The 18,175-nt window shown below is 43.4% G+C and overlaps 1 protein-coding gene and 1 long non-coding RNA gene across 4 annotated transcripts in view; one reads left to right on the top strand and one right to left on the bottom strand.

Moving 5' to 3' along the window:
• The window catches only part of LOC142666360 (uncharacterized), an 89,169-nt gene that overhangs the window by 17,105 nt on the left and 53,889 nt on the right, over positions 1-18,175 (bottom strand). For both annotated transcript variants that reach the window (XR_012851669.1, XR_012851668.1), the window contains exons 5-6: positions 2,837-2,957; positions 2,630-2,678 (exon numbers count right to left, since the gene is read on the bottom strand). This is a non-coding gene — a long non-coding RNA (uncharacterized LOC142666360). The remainder of the gene's footprint in view (positions 1-2,629; positions 2,679-2,836; positions 2,958-18,175) is intronic.
• RAPGEFL1 (Rap guanine nucleotide exchange factor like 1) overlaps positions 15,029-18,175 on the top strand; it is a 44,751-nt gene continuing 41,604 nt past the window's right edge. Inside the window, exons 1-2 of one of the 2 annotated variants that reach the window (XM_075846370.1) lie at positions 15,029-15,665; positions 15,970-16,598. In XM_075846370.1, the coding sequence (XP_075702485.1) occupies positions 16,208-16,598 (391 nt within the window). In that variant the 5' untranslated portion in view covers positions 15,029-15,665; positions 15,970-16,207. Of the gene's footprint in view, positions 16,599-18,175 lie in introns of both variants that reach the window. The other variant, XM_075846369.1, reaches the window with a different exon arrangement.

Genomic DNA, 18,175 nt, shown 5'->3' with positions numbered 1-18,175 from the left:
TGGGAAAATGGTGCTCATATCACTCGGCGTACATAAGGGTTGCAAGTCATCAATGCCAAAAATCGAGGTGTGGTTGTGATTATTCTCTGGTATACGGGTGTCCGTAGATCACCCATTCAACCTCTACATGGATGAGCTTTAGGCTGGATTCACACGAGCGTGCACGTTTTTTGCATGCGCAAAACGCAGCGTTTTGCGTGCGCAGAAGGCACTTAACAGCTCCGTGTGTCATCACTATATGATGCGCGGCCGCGTGATTTTCGCGCAGCCGCCATCATTATGACACTCTGTTTGGATGTTTGTAAACAGAAAAGCACGTGGTGCTTTTCCGTTTTCATTCATACTTTTCACTGCTGTTGCACGAATCACGCGCGTCCCACGCAAGTGCTTCCGTGTGCTGCGCGTGATTTTCATGCACCCATTGACTTCAATGGGTGCGTGATGCACGAAAAACGCACAAATCTAGGACATGTTGTGAGTTTTATGCAGCGGACACACGTTGCGTAAAAATCACGGACTGTCTGCACGGCCCCATAGACTAATATAGGTCCGTGCGAGGCGAGTGAAAATCAAGTGCGTTGCACGGACGTATATCCCGTTCATCTGAATAAGCCCGTAGAATGTTTTCTCTGAATATTTTGGCCAATTGACAGACATAGTCACGGCTGCAGTATGAAGAGATCTGCTCAAACATCACACATTTAAGAAATATAGAAACTTTAAAGGACCACGGTGGACAGACTGATACTCTTATGGTAGTACAGGGCCTAAAGGGGCGGTGCATGACACAGATTGTCTATGATGTTCTCCGTCATGCACCGCCCCCCTCAGACCTTGCATTGGGCATAACACCGCGTATAAACGTTGCATTTCCCAAAAGAAGCAAAAATACAAAAGTTGTAAAATGTGATTACAAGAAATATGTTTGTGTTGTATTCGGTAAATGCAGGTTCACATTTGGTTGGCTAGAGGTGACTTACGTTAATATATTTGGAGACTGTATATTCAGCAACCAACATGAGCCGGATTGTCCCAGTAATAGGGCAAACAAGTTAAGGGTAATTCCTGTACCTCCAGTTATGTTTGCCGCCACGTCTCCGCTCTCATTTCTAAGTGGTAGCATAGTGGGCAGATCAGGCGGTACTGATGCATATGAAACCGCAATAATAGAGGCTTTCCAGGAAAGGTTTCTATCTTCGTATGGTTACCTGCTCTCCTGTCTACCTTTTTTTTTTTTTTGCCATCTCGATATACATAACTAGAGGTACGTGTTACGTTTCCACAGCTTTCCTGTAACCAATAGCATAACAGGGGGCCTCGCTCTTAAAAAGAAAAAAAATATGTCTGAATGAGCCCTCATGTCGCAGTTTTATTGCAGCGCTTTGCTGCCTTATTTGGAAAATCACAATAGAGTGTGAACGCACCCTGATTAAATTTGGAGCATTTCACAACTCTCAGCCGCACTTTCTAGAAATTTTTCATAATAAATTTGCTGCAGGCCATGTACTCCACTTTTTGGGTGAAGTTTCCTGAATACATTTCCACTATTTCTCCCTTTTAGGCCTTATTCACACAAATGTGTCCATTTTGCGCGTGTAAAAAAAAACGCAGCGTTTTTCCTGCATTGCAGTTCCGTGTGACATTCGAGTATGGTACGTGTGCGTTTTTTACGCGCGTATGTCAGTATGTCACGCGTTTCACATCCGCAAAATAAACTGAAGGAGGTGTTTTTCTTTTTCAAAATCATTCCTTTAGCAACTGTTTTGTGAATCACGCACAGCACATGGATGTGCGTCCGTGTGCTATCCGTGATTTTCACGCACCCATAGACTTCAATGGGTGCGTGATGTGCAAAAAATGCACAAGTATAGGACATGCAGGGAGTTTCACGCAACGGACACACGCTGCGCAAAAAACACTGACTCTGAATGGCCCCATTGACTTGCATAGGTCCGTGTGACGTGCGTTATTTTCACGCGTGTAACATGGACGTGAAATACGCTCGTGTGAATTAGGTCTTCCATTCATTGATACCAATTAACTAAAATGAAATACATGAAACGTTCCATTTAGGCTGGATTCACACACAGTGTTTTGCTGCATTTTCATGGTGGTTTTCCTGCGGCCAGATCGTACGTTAAAGTCTATAGTGAAATATCAAATGCACTACAAAGGACTGCGTTTTGGTTTGTGGCGAGTTTTTTTTAAAGCAATTTTGTGGTCAGTGGTGTCTTTTTCCAAATGCAGCATGTTCTGGGTATAGCGTTTTTTCCTGGCATTTTTCCCATAGGCTTCTCTATAGGACTTCAAAAGCGCAAGTACAAGATAACACTAAATAAAAAGCCGCCATTAAAAATGCTTTAAAACACTTTCCATTTTAAGAACGAGAGTGTTTTTTGATTCATTTTAAATTGCCAGAAAATTCTGTGAGTGAAGGAGGCCTTTAAAAGGGGTTTCTTTAGGAATATGAATTTTTTGTACGTATATACTCCTCTGTCCCTCTCCACAAACTCTGCAACTGTATGTAAAAAAAATATGGTCGTGAGTAATGCGATGTCCTAAGTGAGCATTGTACACGTAAAGCACTGGAGCCGTTGCATGACGTAGCCACGTAACAAGCGACACATACCTACAGCCACAGGAGTGATGTACATGGACAGCGCGGGTTGAGGTCCCACCTTTTTAAAAATAAAACCATAGGTTAAGTCATAAAAGCGTATTTTTCTTCAGGGGTTAATGATTTCCCCCATTTTCAGATACATGACAGGTGTATTAAAGGTACAACGTGAATGGTTGGCTGCTGCCATAATGTCCCAGAGTGCTTTATGTCACTCACCATCCGCAGCTGCTGGACTAATCGTAATACTGGCTTCCGGGAAGTCTGCCACCTACGCACTCACCCACTCTCCCAAATGCTAGTTTTCTCTGCATTGCCATGGTAACTGGTACTTCTGAACCTGGCAGAAGAAAAGTATAACTTAATAAGGACAATATGAGAGTGTACTGTTCTGACATCAAATAAAATAAAGAAGTTTGGCTTGTGCTGCACAGTTCCTGACACTAATCCAACTAATGTGTATAGACCGCCGGGAAGGGAGTGTAACATCAGAAAATTACATATTAATTTAATCAATTTTTTACGTATTCGATGGTGTTTTTTTTAATGTGATTATCCAAAAAAATAACTTAAAATACTGCAGTTCTCATACTGGCCACTAGAGCGGATACCCTGGTAAACAGCTGCTATCGGCGGGGCAGGGAAAATTTTATATTAGATCTCTGCTCTGGCAGGGGACCCCCACCACTATGGACTTCTATATGTCGCATGCCCTTTAATGATTTTAGTTTTGGAAACAGTCACATATAAATGTAATATTTATAATATAATCTGCTTCACACAGAGAACATACATCGGCACATGGAGCGCCTAAACGTCAGGAATACGGAACTACAGGGACTCTGTGCCGCTACAAGCTTCCATGGTATATGCATGCTATATATATATATATATATATATATATATATATATATATATATATATATATATATATACATATACATATATACACACACTCTTGGTGCTTTAATGATACATGGTTCTGATCATCACTCCATATACAGGGACAGCTTCAGGTTTCCAGGATTCGGCCACTGTTTCTAAACACTCCAAACAGAAAAGCAACTTATTTAAAAATCGAAGAAACCTTCCCCACCCAAAGAAACGGATCCATCTGTTGTTCATATTCCATGTGTCACAAAGCCACAAGAAGGAAAATAATTAAAAGGAAAAGTCCATGTGTTTTCAGACAGTATAAACTGCAAGTCAGGATGTGACTATAACGAAGAATGGTACATAGTCAGGGGCGTAACTAGAATTCAAAGGGCTCCTACCACCCAATAACAGGAAATAGAAACAGCCATATAAAAGTAGCAATCATTAAAGGTATGGATAATAGAGCCAAATATATCAGAGAGCCCAAGTAGTAGTGCTAGATAGCAGAAAGCCACCAACTTATTATCTACTACAAAAAGCTCAACCTCTGGGCCCCATGGCAGCTGCTACGGCTATAGTAATGCCCGTGATTATACGGTTACATTTGCCTATTAATATGTAAAATGATTTTTTTTAGGACTGACCTAGATGCTCTGTTGTTTGTGCCTTTTGCGCAACACTAGAGGGCGCCATTTGTTAGGCTGTTCCTACTGATCTATGTGATGCAATGTATGGGAGCACTGCTACCACCATGTGCACATGCTTAGCAAAAAAAACGTCTGAAAATAAGGAGCTGTTTTCAAGGGAAAACTGCTTCTGATTCTCAGACGTTTTTTAAGCAAACCTCGTGTTTTTCATGGCCGTTTTTGAAATGTTTTTTTCAATAGGTTCAATGCAAAACGGCTCCAAGAACGTCTCAAGAAGTGACATGCAGGCGTCTTTTTACATGCCGTTTTTGGAAAACGAGGCGTAAAAAAATGCCCTGTCGGAACAGAGAGTCTTATTTCCCATTGAAATCAATGGGCAGATGTTTGGAGACGCCCCAAAATACGCCTGAAAACACTACGTGTGCACATATCCTAATAGTACCTAGATATAGAAGCCACTGAGCAAAGAACAGGAAGAACTACAGGATTCCACTTTTGGGGCTGCTTTAACTTAAATATTAGAAAATTACCTGATGAGAAATGTCCTAATATACATTTGTCATTTAACCCTTAATACGTATACATTCCTGGTCCTGCGTGTCTCTGACACATGATCGAGCCATTAGTGCATGTCCACACGCAACGGAAATACTGCAAAAAAATTCTGAAGCAATTCCGCAGAAACTAGCAGGATTTGCGCTGCGGAAACACCGCACCATTTCCTGCATTTTTTTACTGCAGAAAATGGTGCGTATTTTGCTGCGTTTTTGCTCAATGTTGGGAGATGGTGATATCTCCTCTGAAAAACGCAGCAATTCATTCCACTTTCCGCAGCAGGAACTGACATGCTGCGGTACGAAAAATACGCAACGCAGGTCAATTTCTGGTTGGAAATTTTACACAGCGTGTGGATGAGATTTGTTAATTCTCCCCCATTATGCTGCTACTGTATTCTGCAGCGTATTTTCCATCTGCAATTCCGGACAGAAAATACGCAGCAATTCCGTTACGTGTGGACAAGCCCTTACCGATCACATCTAAGTTCATAACTTAGATTGATCGAATACAGGTAGATCAGAGACACACAGGACCCGCTGACACTGAAAATGTCAGTCCCGCGGACCTGACAGATTCAGGTCTTCGCGAACGATACACCTGCTTTGTATACAGGATACAAAGCAGCTGTATCTCAAAGTAAAAATAATTTTTAATAAAATGTATTTAGGAAGATACACCAATCACACTAATGCACAATTATTTATATATATATATATATATATATATATATAACACGAAAATGTACTCGCCAACATTTTTAATTTCCTGGAGTCCGTAGGCAGCACAACACATATGGGTTTTGGTCCCCTAGGTACAATTAAGCAGAGACAGGTTAATTAGCAATAAGCAATTAAGGACTTCCCCTATAAGTATGTACCGGTAACCGGGCCCCAGTGCATTTTTACGAAGCAATAGTCTTAAGTCCTGCCAGGGGGGGGAAGCTTGTGCTGCCTACGGACTCCAGGAAATAAAAATTTCGGTGAGTACATTTTCATTTTCCTGATTGTCCTTGGCAGCACAACACATATGGGACTTGCCAAGCAATAGCTATATGGGCGGGATAGCAGACGCCATTTCAAGCAGTCTTTTGCCAAATAGAGAACCCTCTGATGCCAGTGAGTGGAGCCTGTAGTGCTTGACAAAGGTTGACGTGGATGTCCACGTAGCAGCCCTGCAGATTTGATCCAGAGGAATATGCCCGATTTTTGTCCATGAGGTAGCTGTAGAGCGTGTGGAATGTGCCCTGATCTGCAGAGGAGATTGAAGGTCACTGAGATGATAGCATTTTTCAATAGTTGACCTAATCCACCTGGCTAGCGTGGCTTTACATGTTTTTTGCCCGTTATTAGGACCAGCATGTGGAATGAACAGATTTTCTGCGTTCCTAAAAGCCTTTGTCCTTTGAATATAGGTGAGAACTGCTCTTCTCACGTCATGTATGCCAATTTTGCTGATCTTCACCTTCAGGATGAGGGAAAAGAACTGGCAATAATATCTCTTGATTTATATTCCTAAAGGAAGGAACTTTAGGCAAGAACCCAGGCATGGTACATAGTAGAATACAATCTCCCAGCTTATGTGCCTGGCCAACGTGATTGCCACCAGGAAGAAGGCCTTGAAGGAGAGAAATCTGATGGACGACTCTTGCATGGGTTGAAACGGTGGCTTTGTTAGAGCCGACACCACTATTGAAAGGTCCCAGGAAGGAGAGGGTACCTGAGAGACTGGCTAAGGTTTCTTAAAGCCTTGAAGAAGGTCTCCACCAACTGTTGGTTGGAGAAACAATTTTTCAATTGGGCATTGATTGCCGTGAACTGCACCTTAAAGAGGCTTTGTCACCAGATTTTGCAACCCCTATCTCCTATTGCAGCAGATCGGCGCTGCAATGTAGATAACGACTTTTTTTTTTTTAAAAACGAGCATTTTTGGCCAAGTTATGACCATTTTTATATTTATGTAAATGAGGCTTTCTAAAGTACAACTGGGCGTGTTTAAAGTAAAAGTACAACTGGGCGTGTATTATGTGTGTTACATATGGGCGTGTTTACTTCTTTTACTAGCTGGGCAGGACATGGGGCAGGAAGTGAGTGACGTCACAGCGTGATCTCTCGAGAACACGCTGTGTCTGCACTGCCAGAAGCTGGGCGTTGTGAAGAGAAGTGGATGACACTTCTATACACAACGCCCAGCTAGTAAAAGAAGTAAAAACGCCCCGATGTACGCACATAATACACGCCCAGTTGTACTTTTACTTTAAACACGCCCAGTTGTACTTTAGAAAGCCTCATTTACATAAATATAAAAATGGTCATAACTTGGCCAAAAATGCTCGTTTTTAAAAAAAAAAAACAACGTTACTCTTATCTACATTGCAGCGCCGATCTGCTGCAATAGGAGATAGGGGTTGCAAAATCTGGTGACAGAGCCTCTTTAAGGGTATTTAGCTTCAACACTTTATTGAAGCCCTCCTGAAGAAATTGCAGGATAGTATTCAGAGAAACTGTGTTTGCTGAATTCTTAGGGCACCCGGAGGTAAACAGGGTCCAAACTTTGACCATTGAGGGACGTCTGGCTGACAGCAAAGTGTTAATGACTTCAGATGAGAGCCCCATTTCTGTCAGATTCTCCCGGTCAGTCTCCAGGCCGTGAAATGTAGACTGCGAAGATTCAGGTGATACACCCCTTTCTGGGACAGAAGGTCCGGTGAAACCGGTAGTTTCAGGAACCTGCCTTCCGAGAGAACACGCTAGGGAGAACCAGGGTCTGCGGGGCCAAAATGGCAGGATTGCAATGGCTTCCACTTTTTCATCCCGAACTTTTCTCAATACTCTGGGTATTAAGGTTAGGGGAGGAATGATGTATATTATTTTTTCTCTCCAACTGACAAAGGCCATCCAATGCTACTGCATGGCGGATGTGGTATAGAGAACAGAAGCCGAGGACTTTGTTGTTCTCGTCCGATGCCATCACATCAAAGTCTGGCATTCCCCATGTGGCAGCTAAGCTGTTGAAAACCTGACGGTTGAGACTCCACTCCACCGGATGGAGGATATTGCGTCTGAGGAAATCTGCAGTGTGGTTCAAGGAGCCCTTGATGTGAACTGCTGAAATTCCTAAAGAATGTTGTTCTGCCCAACTCAAGTCGTCTGCATTCGGCCGACATTGAGGAACTCCTCGTTCCTCCTTGCTTGTTTATATATATATATATATATATACATATATATATATAGAAAACAGTTGCTAGGTTTGACCGACTGGACCAGGATCTGGGTATTTCCCAGATGAGATTGAAAGGACATTAGCGACAATCTCACTGCTTTGAGTTCCTTCATGTTGGAGGATAGTGACACCTCTTTCTGACTCCATCTGTTCTGAACCCATAGGTGATCTACATGGGCACCCCAGCCCCAGAAGGAGGCATCCATTGTGAGGAGTTTCTGTGGTGGGGGAACAAGGGATTTGCCGGACCGGAGAGTGTCCGGGATTAACCACCAGTTGAGGTCTTGAAGGGTGAAATTGGAGACTTTGAAGAGAGCATCCAGATTTCTGAAATTTTTGTCCCAGGAACTGAGGATGTCGAGCTGTAATCATCTCATGTGGGCTTTGTCCCAGGGGACCACATCTATGGATGAGGTCATTAGACCGAGGATGTTCATGGCTCCTTGAACCAATATATCCGGATGGCAAATAAGGCGTTCTATTGAACCCCAAATTGCAGTAATCCTCTCTGGAGACAACTTGACTGTCATCGACCGGGAATTCACCATGAATCCTAAGAATTTCAGATTCTGTGATGGTGAGAGCTGTGACTTTCTGAAGTTCACCAGGACCTCGTGAAGGTGAAGAAACTCCAATGTGGTTTGGAGCTGCTCTTGGAGAAGGGATTTTGATGGCGCTTTTATTAGCCAGTCGTCCAAGTAAGGGACCACACATATCCCTTTCAGCCTCAGCGCTGCTGTTAGGACCACAACAATTTTCGTGAACACACGGGGTGCCAACGAAATCCCGAAGGGTAGGCAGGTAAACTGGAAGTGTTGTATTCCGCCCTGCGTCTGGACCACCAGTCGGAGGAACTTTTTGTGCAAGGCCAGAATAGCGACATGCAAGTATGCGTCCGTAAGGTCGATTGTTGCCAGAACATCGTTCCTTTCCAGAAGGTTCATCACCGACCGCATAGTCTCCATCTTGAAGGTTCTCCTCACCAGATATTGATTGAGGAAGGTCAGGTCTATTACCAGTCTCCAACTGCCGTCTGATTTGGGCACCGGGAACACTCTGGAGTAAACTCCTTGCCCTTTTTCTGAGACTGGGACATCTTCCAGGGCTGCTATCTGAAGATAGACCTGTAGAAGCTGATGGACTATCTGATTGTGATGCCTGTTGAGGACAAAGTGGTCTGGGGGGAGATTTCTGAAGGGAGTCAGAGACCAGCTCTGAATCTAAACCTCCTGCTGAGGAGGAATCCTCCTGGTATTGAGGAGGTGGAGAGGAAGAGCTTCTGGCCCTTTTAGTATGGTGTGATGATTTAACATCTTCAAAAACTGCAGATAACTGTTGTATGAACCATTGCATAAATCCCCTAGAATCCTCCCTGGGAGGGGAGGCGACTGGGGTGGCGCACGATACACATAGATCTGACACATTATCATCAGGCGGAGGCTGGAGGCATTCCCTGCAAAGTCTGTGCCTGGATTTGTGGTTCCTTTTCCTACCTTCTCTTCTGGCAGACATCTTAGCAAGCAGAGGGCTGTCCAGAGGCCGAGCGCGCAATCTTTCCAACGAGACGCCGGCATCATGAGCCCGCTGCATCAGCGCGTCACATTCAGGGGGCGGGGCCAAGTTGACATCACTTCCGCCCCCATCCGTGCCTCTGTAACGCCGAGCAGCACTTCCAGGTACCGGGAGAGCTGGGGGGGGGGGCGTCGGTCCGGAAATCCACCTCGGACCTAGACGAACAAAGGATGCTCAAACAGGGGGTCCTCCTCCCCTGCTACCGTTACCAGGATAAGGTAAGGTGCCCCGTCACCGTGTACCAAGAAGATGTCTGCCATCTTGGTACACCTTCGTGACTGAGGGACAGAGACGCAGCCCTGTATACAGCCCGAAATAAATCTTTTCCTCAGTGGTAGGATAGTGAACTGTCTCTGAACTGATCCTTGAGAGAAAGAAAAAATACGCTGGGGCCCGGTTACCAGTACATACTTATAGGGGAAGTCCTTAATTTCTTAATGCTTATTGCTAATTAACATGTCTTTGCTTAATTGTACCTAGGGGACTAAAACCCATATGTATTGTGCTGCCAAGGACAATCAGGAAATATATTATATGTATATATATATATATATATATATATATATATATATATATATATATATATATATATATACACACACACATATATAAAATTGTCCACCTGCAGTCGCTACATGGATTTCATGTGGAAAAAATATCTGTGTATAAAATCAGAGACCCACAATGCATATAAGAGACTATATACATCCTACAGCCCTTATGACTCCTTACATTCCCAAAAAACAAAATTTTTTCCCATTGCCTTAACCGTGGTCAAACACTTCACCCAATGTGTCCAAAGACATAAGAGAACTATTTGGCAAACAGAAAACCTCTATAAACACTGATCTCAGAATAGTCAAATGAACAAGTTATTTCAATACAGAAGGGGATAAGCGGCTGCCACGCATAGCATGTGACACTTATTTTGAGGAGAACAAAAGATCGGACCGGTTAACATGCAACATGCCCAATTTTTCTTTCAAGCTTTAATTGCAAAAAGATTTTTCATGGTCTTTGCTCACACGGGTACAAAATTTGCTCTCTGAATATATCGCATTCCAAGGAAACTTTATAGAAGACAGTGGTCTGCCATTCACAAGTGTAGCCGAATAAAGGAGGAGATAAGAGGCGCTTTATGCCCGTCTTCATCTTGAGGAGTACAAGGTGTAAGTTAAGCAGCTGGAGCAGGTTGAGGCCTGCATATCCCGATGTGCTGTTCCAACACAACATGTTTACCTGGAGTTCAAACCTCTCCTTGTGCGGGCGTTGGCCTATCTGTGAATAGTTATTATAGTGGCGGGAAAGGCAGGGAGTGGTAAACATGGTTTGTGTATGGAGAGGATCTGGGCGCGTAGGTGTAGGCTGGGTTTACCCAAGATGCACAGGGCCAGTGTTTGCCAGACTAGAAGTCTACAAAGGATACTGTGGCTCACCTGGCAAGGGAAGGGTTAATCGTCCTATATTTCCTCTTAGCTGAAGATCCAAAGTGCTTGTTTCAGCTTGTATGGTATCTATACAAATATAATACAGAATGTATGTGTAGAAATGCGCGCACTGCTCTCTGCAGCACTGAACCCTCACGGACTATAAGAAATACCTGTGTGCGCACAACGTGCATCCGGAAATCGAGAACTACTCTATTTCCAGGGTTTCCTTATGTCCTGTAAACAGATGCTTCAATAAGTCCTTACAGTCATAATAAATTCTGTGGCGCTATCCCATTTACTATTTACTTTTTTGGATGGGGGGGGGGGGGAGGGTCTGTCAGTGATACATAAAAAAAAATCTGCAGCATTCAACTGCCCAGGTTATGTCTCTCCTGGTGTAAAATAAAACGGCTACATTTCTTTGTTAAACATTCATTGTGTCAGCAGATCATGTTTCATCCTCTATGGACATCCATCCAAGAGAGTCTCTAGTCTGCAAAATAAGAGGGAATGGAGGAGTGTTCTTTGGCTGCGATTGACTTCCAGGGAGAACTAAGACAGGGTCAGTGACAAAATAAGTAGACCCATGAGAGATAATATGGCTAATAGGAGGAAAGGGTCAGGCAGCTACTTTCTATCTCCTAGGAGTAATAGGAGGAGATATAGGGAGGGGTTATATGGTGTAATAGGAGGAGATATAGGGGAGGTTATATGGAGTAATAGGAGGAGATATAGGGAGAGGTTATATGGAATGATAGGAGGAGATACAGGGAGAGGTTATATGAAGTAATAGGAGGAGATATAGGGAGAGGTTATATGGAGTAATAGGAGGAGATATAGGAGAGGTTATATGAAGTAATAGGAGGAGATATAGGAGAGGTTATATGGAGTAATAGGAGGGGATATAGGGACAGGTTATATGGAGTAATAGGAGGAGATATATGTAGAGGTTATATGGAGTAATAGGAGGAGATATATGTAGAGGTTATATGGAGTAATAGGAGGAGATATAGGGACAGGTTATATGGAGTAATAGGAGGAGATACAGGGGAGGTTATATGGAGTAATAGGAGGAGATATATGGAGATGTTATATGGAGTAATAGGAGGAGATATATGTAGAGGTTATATGGTGTAATATCTCCTCCTATTACACCATATAACCCCTCCCTATATCTCCTCCTATTACTCCTAGGAGATAGAAAGTAGCTGCCTGACCCTTTCCTCCTATTAGCCATATTATCTCTCATGGGTCTACTTATTTTGTCACTGACCCTGTCTTAGTTCTCCCTGGAAGTCAATCGCAGCCAAAGAACACTCCTCCATTCCCTCTTATTTTGCAGACTAGAGACTCTCTTGGATGGATGTCCATAGAGGATGAAACATGATCTGCTGACACAATGAATGTTTAACAAAGAAATGTAGCCGTTTTATTTTACACCAGGAGAGACATAACCTGGGCAGTTGAATGCTGCAGATTTTTTTTTATGTATCACTGACAGACCCCCCCCCCCCCATCCAAAAAAGTAAATAGTAAATGGGATAGCGCCACAGAATTTATTATGACTGTAAGGACTTATTGAAGCATCTGTTTACAGGACATAAGGAAACCCTGGAAATAGAGTAGTTCTCGATTTCCGGATGCACGTTGTGCGCACACAGGTATTTCTTATAGTCCGTGAGGGTTCAGTGCTGCAGAGAGCTCCTCCTATTACTCCATATAACCTGTCCCTATATCCTATTACTTCATATAACCTCTCCCTGTATCTCCTCCTATCATTCCATATAACCTCTCCCTATATCACCTCCTATTACTCCATATAACCTCTCCCTATATTCTTGTATTACTCCATATAACCTCCCCTATATCTACTATTACTTCATATAACCTCTCCGTATATCTCCTCCTATTACTCCATATAACCTCTCCGTATATCTCCTCCTATTACTCCATATAACCTCTCCATATATCTCCTCCTATTACTCCATATAACCGCTCCTATATCTCCTCCTATTACTCCATATAACCTCCCCTATATCTCCTCCTATTACTCCATATAACCTCTCCTATATATCCTCCTATTACTCCATATAACATCTTCCTAGATCTCCTCCTATTACTCCATATAACCTCTCCTATATCTCCTCCTATTACTCCATATAACCTCTCCTATATCTCCTCCTATTACTCCATATAACCTCTCCCTATATCTCCTCCTATTACTCCATATAACCTCTCCTATATCTCCTCCTATTACTCCATATAACCTCTCCTATATCTCCTCCTATTACTCCATATAACCTCTCCTATATCTCCTCCTATTACTCCATATAACCTCTCCTATATCTCCTCCTATATCTCCTCCTATTACTCCATATAACCTCTCCTATATCTCCTCCTATTACTCCATATAACCTCTCCTATATATCCTCCTATTACTCCATATAACATCTTCCTAGATCTCCTCCTATTACTCCATATAACCTCTCCTATATCTCCTCCTATTACTCCATATAACCTCTCCTATATCTCCTCCTATTACTCCATATAACCTCTCCCTATATCTCCTATTACTCCATATAACCTCTCCTATATCTCCTCCTATTACTCCATATAACCTCTCCTATATCTCCTCCTATTACTCCATATAACCTCTGCTATATCTCCTGCTATTACTCCATATAACCTCTCCTATATCTCCTCCTATTACTCCATATAACCTCTCCTATATCTCCTCCTATTACTCCATATAACCTCTCCTATATCTCCTCCTATTACTCCATATAACCTCTCCTATATCTCCTCCTATTACTCCATATAACCTCTCCCTATATCTCTTCCTATTACTCCATATAACCGCTCCTATATCTCCTCCTATTACTCCATATACCCTCCCCTATATCTCCTCCTATTACTCCATATAACCTCTGCTATATATCCTCCTATTACTCCATATAACATCTTCCTAGATCTCCTCCTATTACTCCATATAACCTCTCCTATATCTCCTCCTATTACTCCATATAACCTCTCCTATATCTCCTCCTATTACTCCATATAACCTCTCCTATATCTCCTCCTATTACTCCATATAACCTCTCCCTATATCTCTTCCTATTACTCCATATAACCGCTCCTATATCTCCTCCTATTACTCCATATACCCTCCCCTATATCTCCTCCTATTACTCCATATAACCTCTCCTATATATCCTCCTATTACTCCATATAACATCTTCCTAGATCTCCTCCTATTACTCCATATAACCTCCCCTGTAACTCCTCCTTTCTTTCCAAATGCACACAGTATACAGAACATGAGGTGGCAGCTGGGCGTGCAGAACATGGGTGACTCACACCCCGTACCTGGACTTAGGATAGGGGGAGGGGAGGTTGTCATTTCAGGGAAGAAGGAAACCAGGAGAGCGATGTATGGAGGTGACCTGGGGTAAACAATTTGACAAGACACAGTGCTATAGAAGAGTGTAACGCAGAACTGGAGGAGGGGGCATCAGGCTAAAGGACTAGGCTCCTGGAGTAAAGCTATAGGTAGAATAATACCGTAGTCAATGGAATTACATAGAATAACAGTATAAAGTTTGATGGTATTAGAGTGAAATGAAAAATTATATAGTAACATGGCGGTGTGCAGGTACAGACAGGTGACAGGAAATATATATTGAATGAGGTGTGAGGTACAGGTATCTCTGTCTATAGAGGTGTTGGGGAACGGATGCAGGGACCACTGAGGGGGTGGGTGAAGTATGTGAGGTTGGGTGAAAACCTTTTTCTATAGAGGAGAAGGCATGTGAAATTTGAGGTGTGAGGCTGAGTGGACCTCCTTATTTAGGGTGCGATGCATGTAGTGTAAAGTTGATGTGATCTAGAACACGGATGTGCATTTGGGGGTTTTATTGAGAAAAAGGTGCATTTTTTATAAGGTGTGAGGTTGGGTTTATTGTATTTGGGGGTACCTCTGTTTCTATACAGGAGGTGGTGCATTTTTATGAGGTGTGAGGTTAGAGATACAGCTGCCTCTATAGGGTGCAGTGTGTGAAGTGCATAAGAGCAAGTTGAAGAAGAAGAGAGACAGGTAAATATTAAGGGAGGGGAGAGATGAGGGCAGCAGGGAGGGGAGGGACACACGCATGCACAGAGTGACTGTCCCTGCCTCCCCCTCACACACATCCAGGGACCTCTTATTATTGTGGGACCCTCCTCCCCATTACAGGCAGACCCTCCTCATAAGCTAGGGTGCAGCACACGCCCCCCTATTGCCCACTCAATACACATAGAATAAGGAGGGAGGGGACATCTAACATTGAATATTACACATAACACAGCACATGCCTCCTCACACACAAGGCTTCTGTGCGGTCAGGATCACAGCTTTTAATTAAGCATCCCCCCCTAACACCCCCTCCCTCTACTTCTCTCCCCCTCCCTCCTGTGGGAAGACAGGGAAGAAGCAAAGAAAAGCAGAGGGGGGAACAAAGGAGGAGGGGGCAAGGAAAGAGGGGAGACAGTCTGAGGAAGAGGAGAGGGGCACTGGGCACAAGGCTGCAGAAGAGCTGCCAGGTGAAGGACTGGGCATCATCATTGCTGAGACTACAGAAAACATTGTGCATGGACCCTGCAAGCTGAGACAGCTGGAGACCGGTGCAGAGACAGCAGCAGAGACAGGTGCTGTCTATCTTACAGTGCGGAGAGCGTCTGGCACCTGCTGACTGCAGACATGGGCAGTGGGTAAGAGAGAGAGGGCAATCCCCTGCCTACAACCCTCCAGGGACTGACACTTGCACCGCATCACATTCCCATTTTATTTGTTATTCATTCATATCATTGCGCTCACTTTAGATTACTGGCCCTTACATGTCTTGTACCGATACATATGGGGCCCTTCCTTTGACCATTGCTGGGTCCTGACCTTGCTCTGTTTTTGGAGGGTATCTCAAGTCTCTGTTCTACATCCTCCCATCCATCTCTTATTTTTTTATATATTTTAATAATCAAGTTATTTTTGGATAATAGTATTTCATTTTATCACCAGGATATCCCTTAAATGTGCATCGAGTTAACCGAGTGGACATTTTTCCTACATCCAGAATCTTGTTTTTAAGCTACTTCATTTTATTGCTAAAAAGACCCTATTTTTGTTGGTAGCGTTTCAAGCATATTCATATTTTGTTTCATGGTGCCCGGTAAGCCTTCTGTCTACTAGTGCCTTATTTGTTTGGGGGGGCTCTGCCCCCTATCTTTCCATTCCCATCCATTTGCACCCTCAAACCATGAAGCCTTTGGAGAAATTCTTAAAGAAGCAGAGCTCCCATCTATCAGGTCCCAGACATCTACACCGTAGGCAGAGCGTATCCAAAATTTTGCCCTCATTTCTGCGGGATACCCCAGGAGATTCCTCTAGTGGGGAAAAAGTTGAAGAAGACCCATCTGGTGCTCCACAACCTTCTCATGACTGCTTGGAGCTGCCTGATGGACTACGCTCACCACTCTCCTTCTCGTCTGATGAACTGTCACCTTCGGAGCCTCTGACACCACCGCCAGGGTCTGTTGGATGGACCCTTACCCCCCCTGGACCGCTTCTCGCCCCGGATACTCCAGAGGCCCTCTTGGGCAGGGTACTGGACCAGTTACTCACTGCACCTAGACTGAGCGATGCAGCTGGTAGGTAAAGGGTTAAGGCTGGGAAGCGGTGTATGTATATATATATATATATATATATAGATCTTATGGTGCTTGTGGTGTTGGTGATGCCTAGTATTATTCTGTATAGTACAATTGATGCAATTTCTAGAACTGAAATATTGACACACACAAGATTAGTAAACATGTAATAATATAGTGATTGTCTTGTTTTTCTGACTCATGTTCGGTGTCACAAACAGGTATGTGACAAGTTTCATAGAAACTAGCAATACGTGTTCTATAGTCCATGCGTCTTGGGTCTTACACGAAGGTATAAGCCTTGTGAATAAGTGTGTGGTGTACTTAACACAGTGAGTGCATGGATGCCATGTTACCGCAATTTCATAGGAAGCCAATTTACCTATTAGTATGATTTTAATGGGTGGGAGGAAACTGGAGTATGCAGAGAAATCTCATAAAAATACATGGAGGACATACAAGGTCCATGCAGATGTTGCACTGGCCAAACCCATGCCAACCCATAGAGTCAATGCTGCATGGTGGTAGTGCGAATCGCTATGACCTAACCAATATGTCACTGTGCACGGTCTTAAAAAACCAACATCTGAAAGGACCAATGCACTGAATATCCGACGTCAAAAAGTCCAAGTTTCCACGTTGGCGCTGGTACCAGCTCAAGCTCCCCTGTCACTGCAGAACATACTGCAACAAAGTGAAATTGCTCTCATGATATTTGGGGTCTACAGATGCCACATTAGAGTACATGCGAAGTTACGAGGATGATTGTTAGGTTAGGGATGTTGCTCAGTCTAAGGGTATGTTCACGCAGCTAGTTTTCAGCTGTTTTTCGGGCCACAAACGGCCCGAAAAACGCCAACGTTACAGAGGCTGAACGCCTCCAGAAATCTGCCCATTGATTTCACCGGGAAAAACAGCGTTCCGCTCCCATGGGGCTTTGTTTACGCAGCCATTTTTAAAAACGGCGCGTAAAAAAGAAGTGCATGTGACTTCTTGAGCCATTTTTGGAGCCGTTTTTCATTGGCTCGATTGAAAAACAACTCCAAAAACGGCCGTTAAAAAAAACACAAAGAAATGCCTGATGCGTAAAAAACGGCTTAAAATCAGAGGCTGTTTTCCCTTGAAAACCGCTCCGAATTTTACAGCCGATTTTAGTCTAGCGTGTGAACATACCCTAAGGGTGTTGTGGCTATATGGCTAGACTGGTGATGCTTAAAAGGAGAACTCCTCTTTTGGACAACGCTCCACACAAAAAAATCTTGAATAGTTGTTTCTACTTATGTTGTACTTCTTTTCAGTTGCATGGCAGATTTATCCAAATTAAGAGAAAAAAAACAGCCTTGTTGCCCATAGCAACCAATCACAGTGCAGCTTTCATTTTTCCAGAACATTTTAAGAAATGAAAGCTGAGATCTGATTGGTTGCTATGGTCAACAAGGCTAGTTTTTCTGTTAGACCGTTTTGACAAATGAGGTCCATTCTTTTGCTCTCTATTCATGTCTGGCTAGGGAAACACGGCGACTTTGGCCACGGCACAAGTCGCACAGCCAAAGACCACTGTGTCTAGTGAAAGTGGT

Source organism: Rhinoderma darwinii, chromosome 13 (assembly GCF_050947455.1).
Source record: "Rhinoderma darwinii isolate aRhiDar2 chromosome 13, aRhiDar2.hap1, whole genome shotgun sequence".
NCBI classification, from domain to species: Eukaryota; Metazoa; Chordata; class Amphibia; order Anura; family Rhinodermatidae; genus Rhinoderma; species Rhinoderma darwinii.
This window is presented reverse-complemented; position numbering and strand designations above follow the sequence as displayed.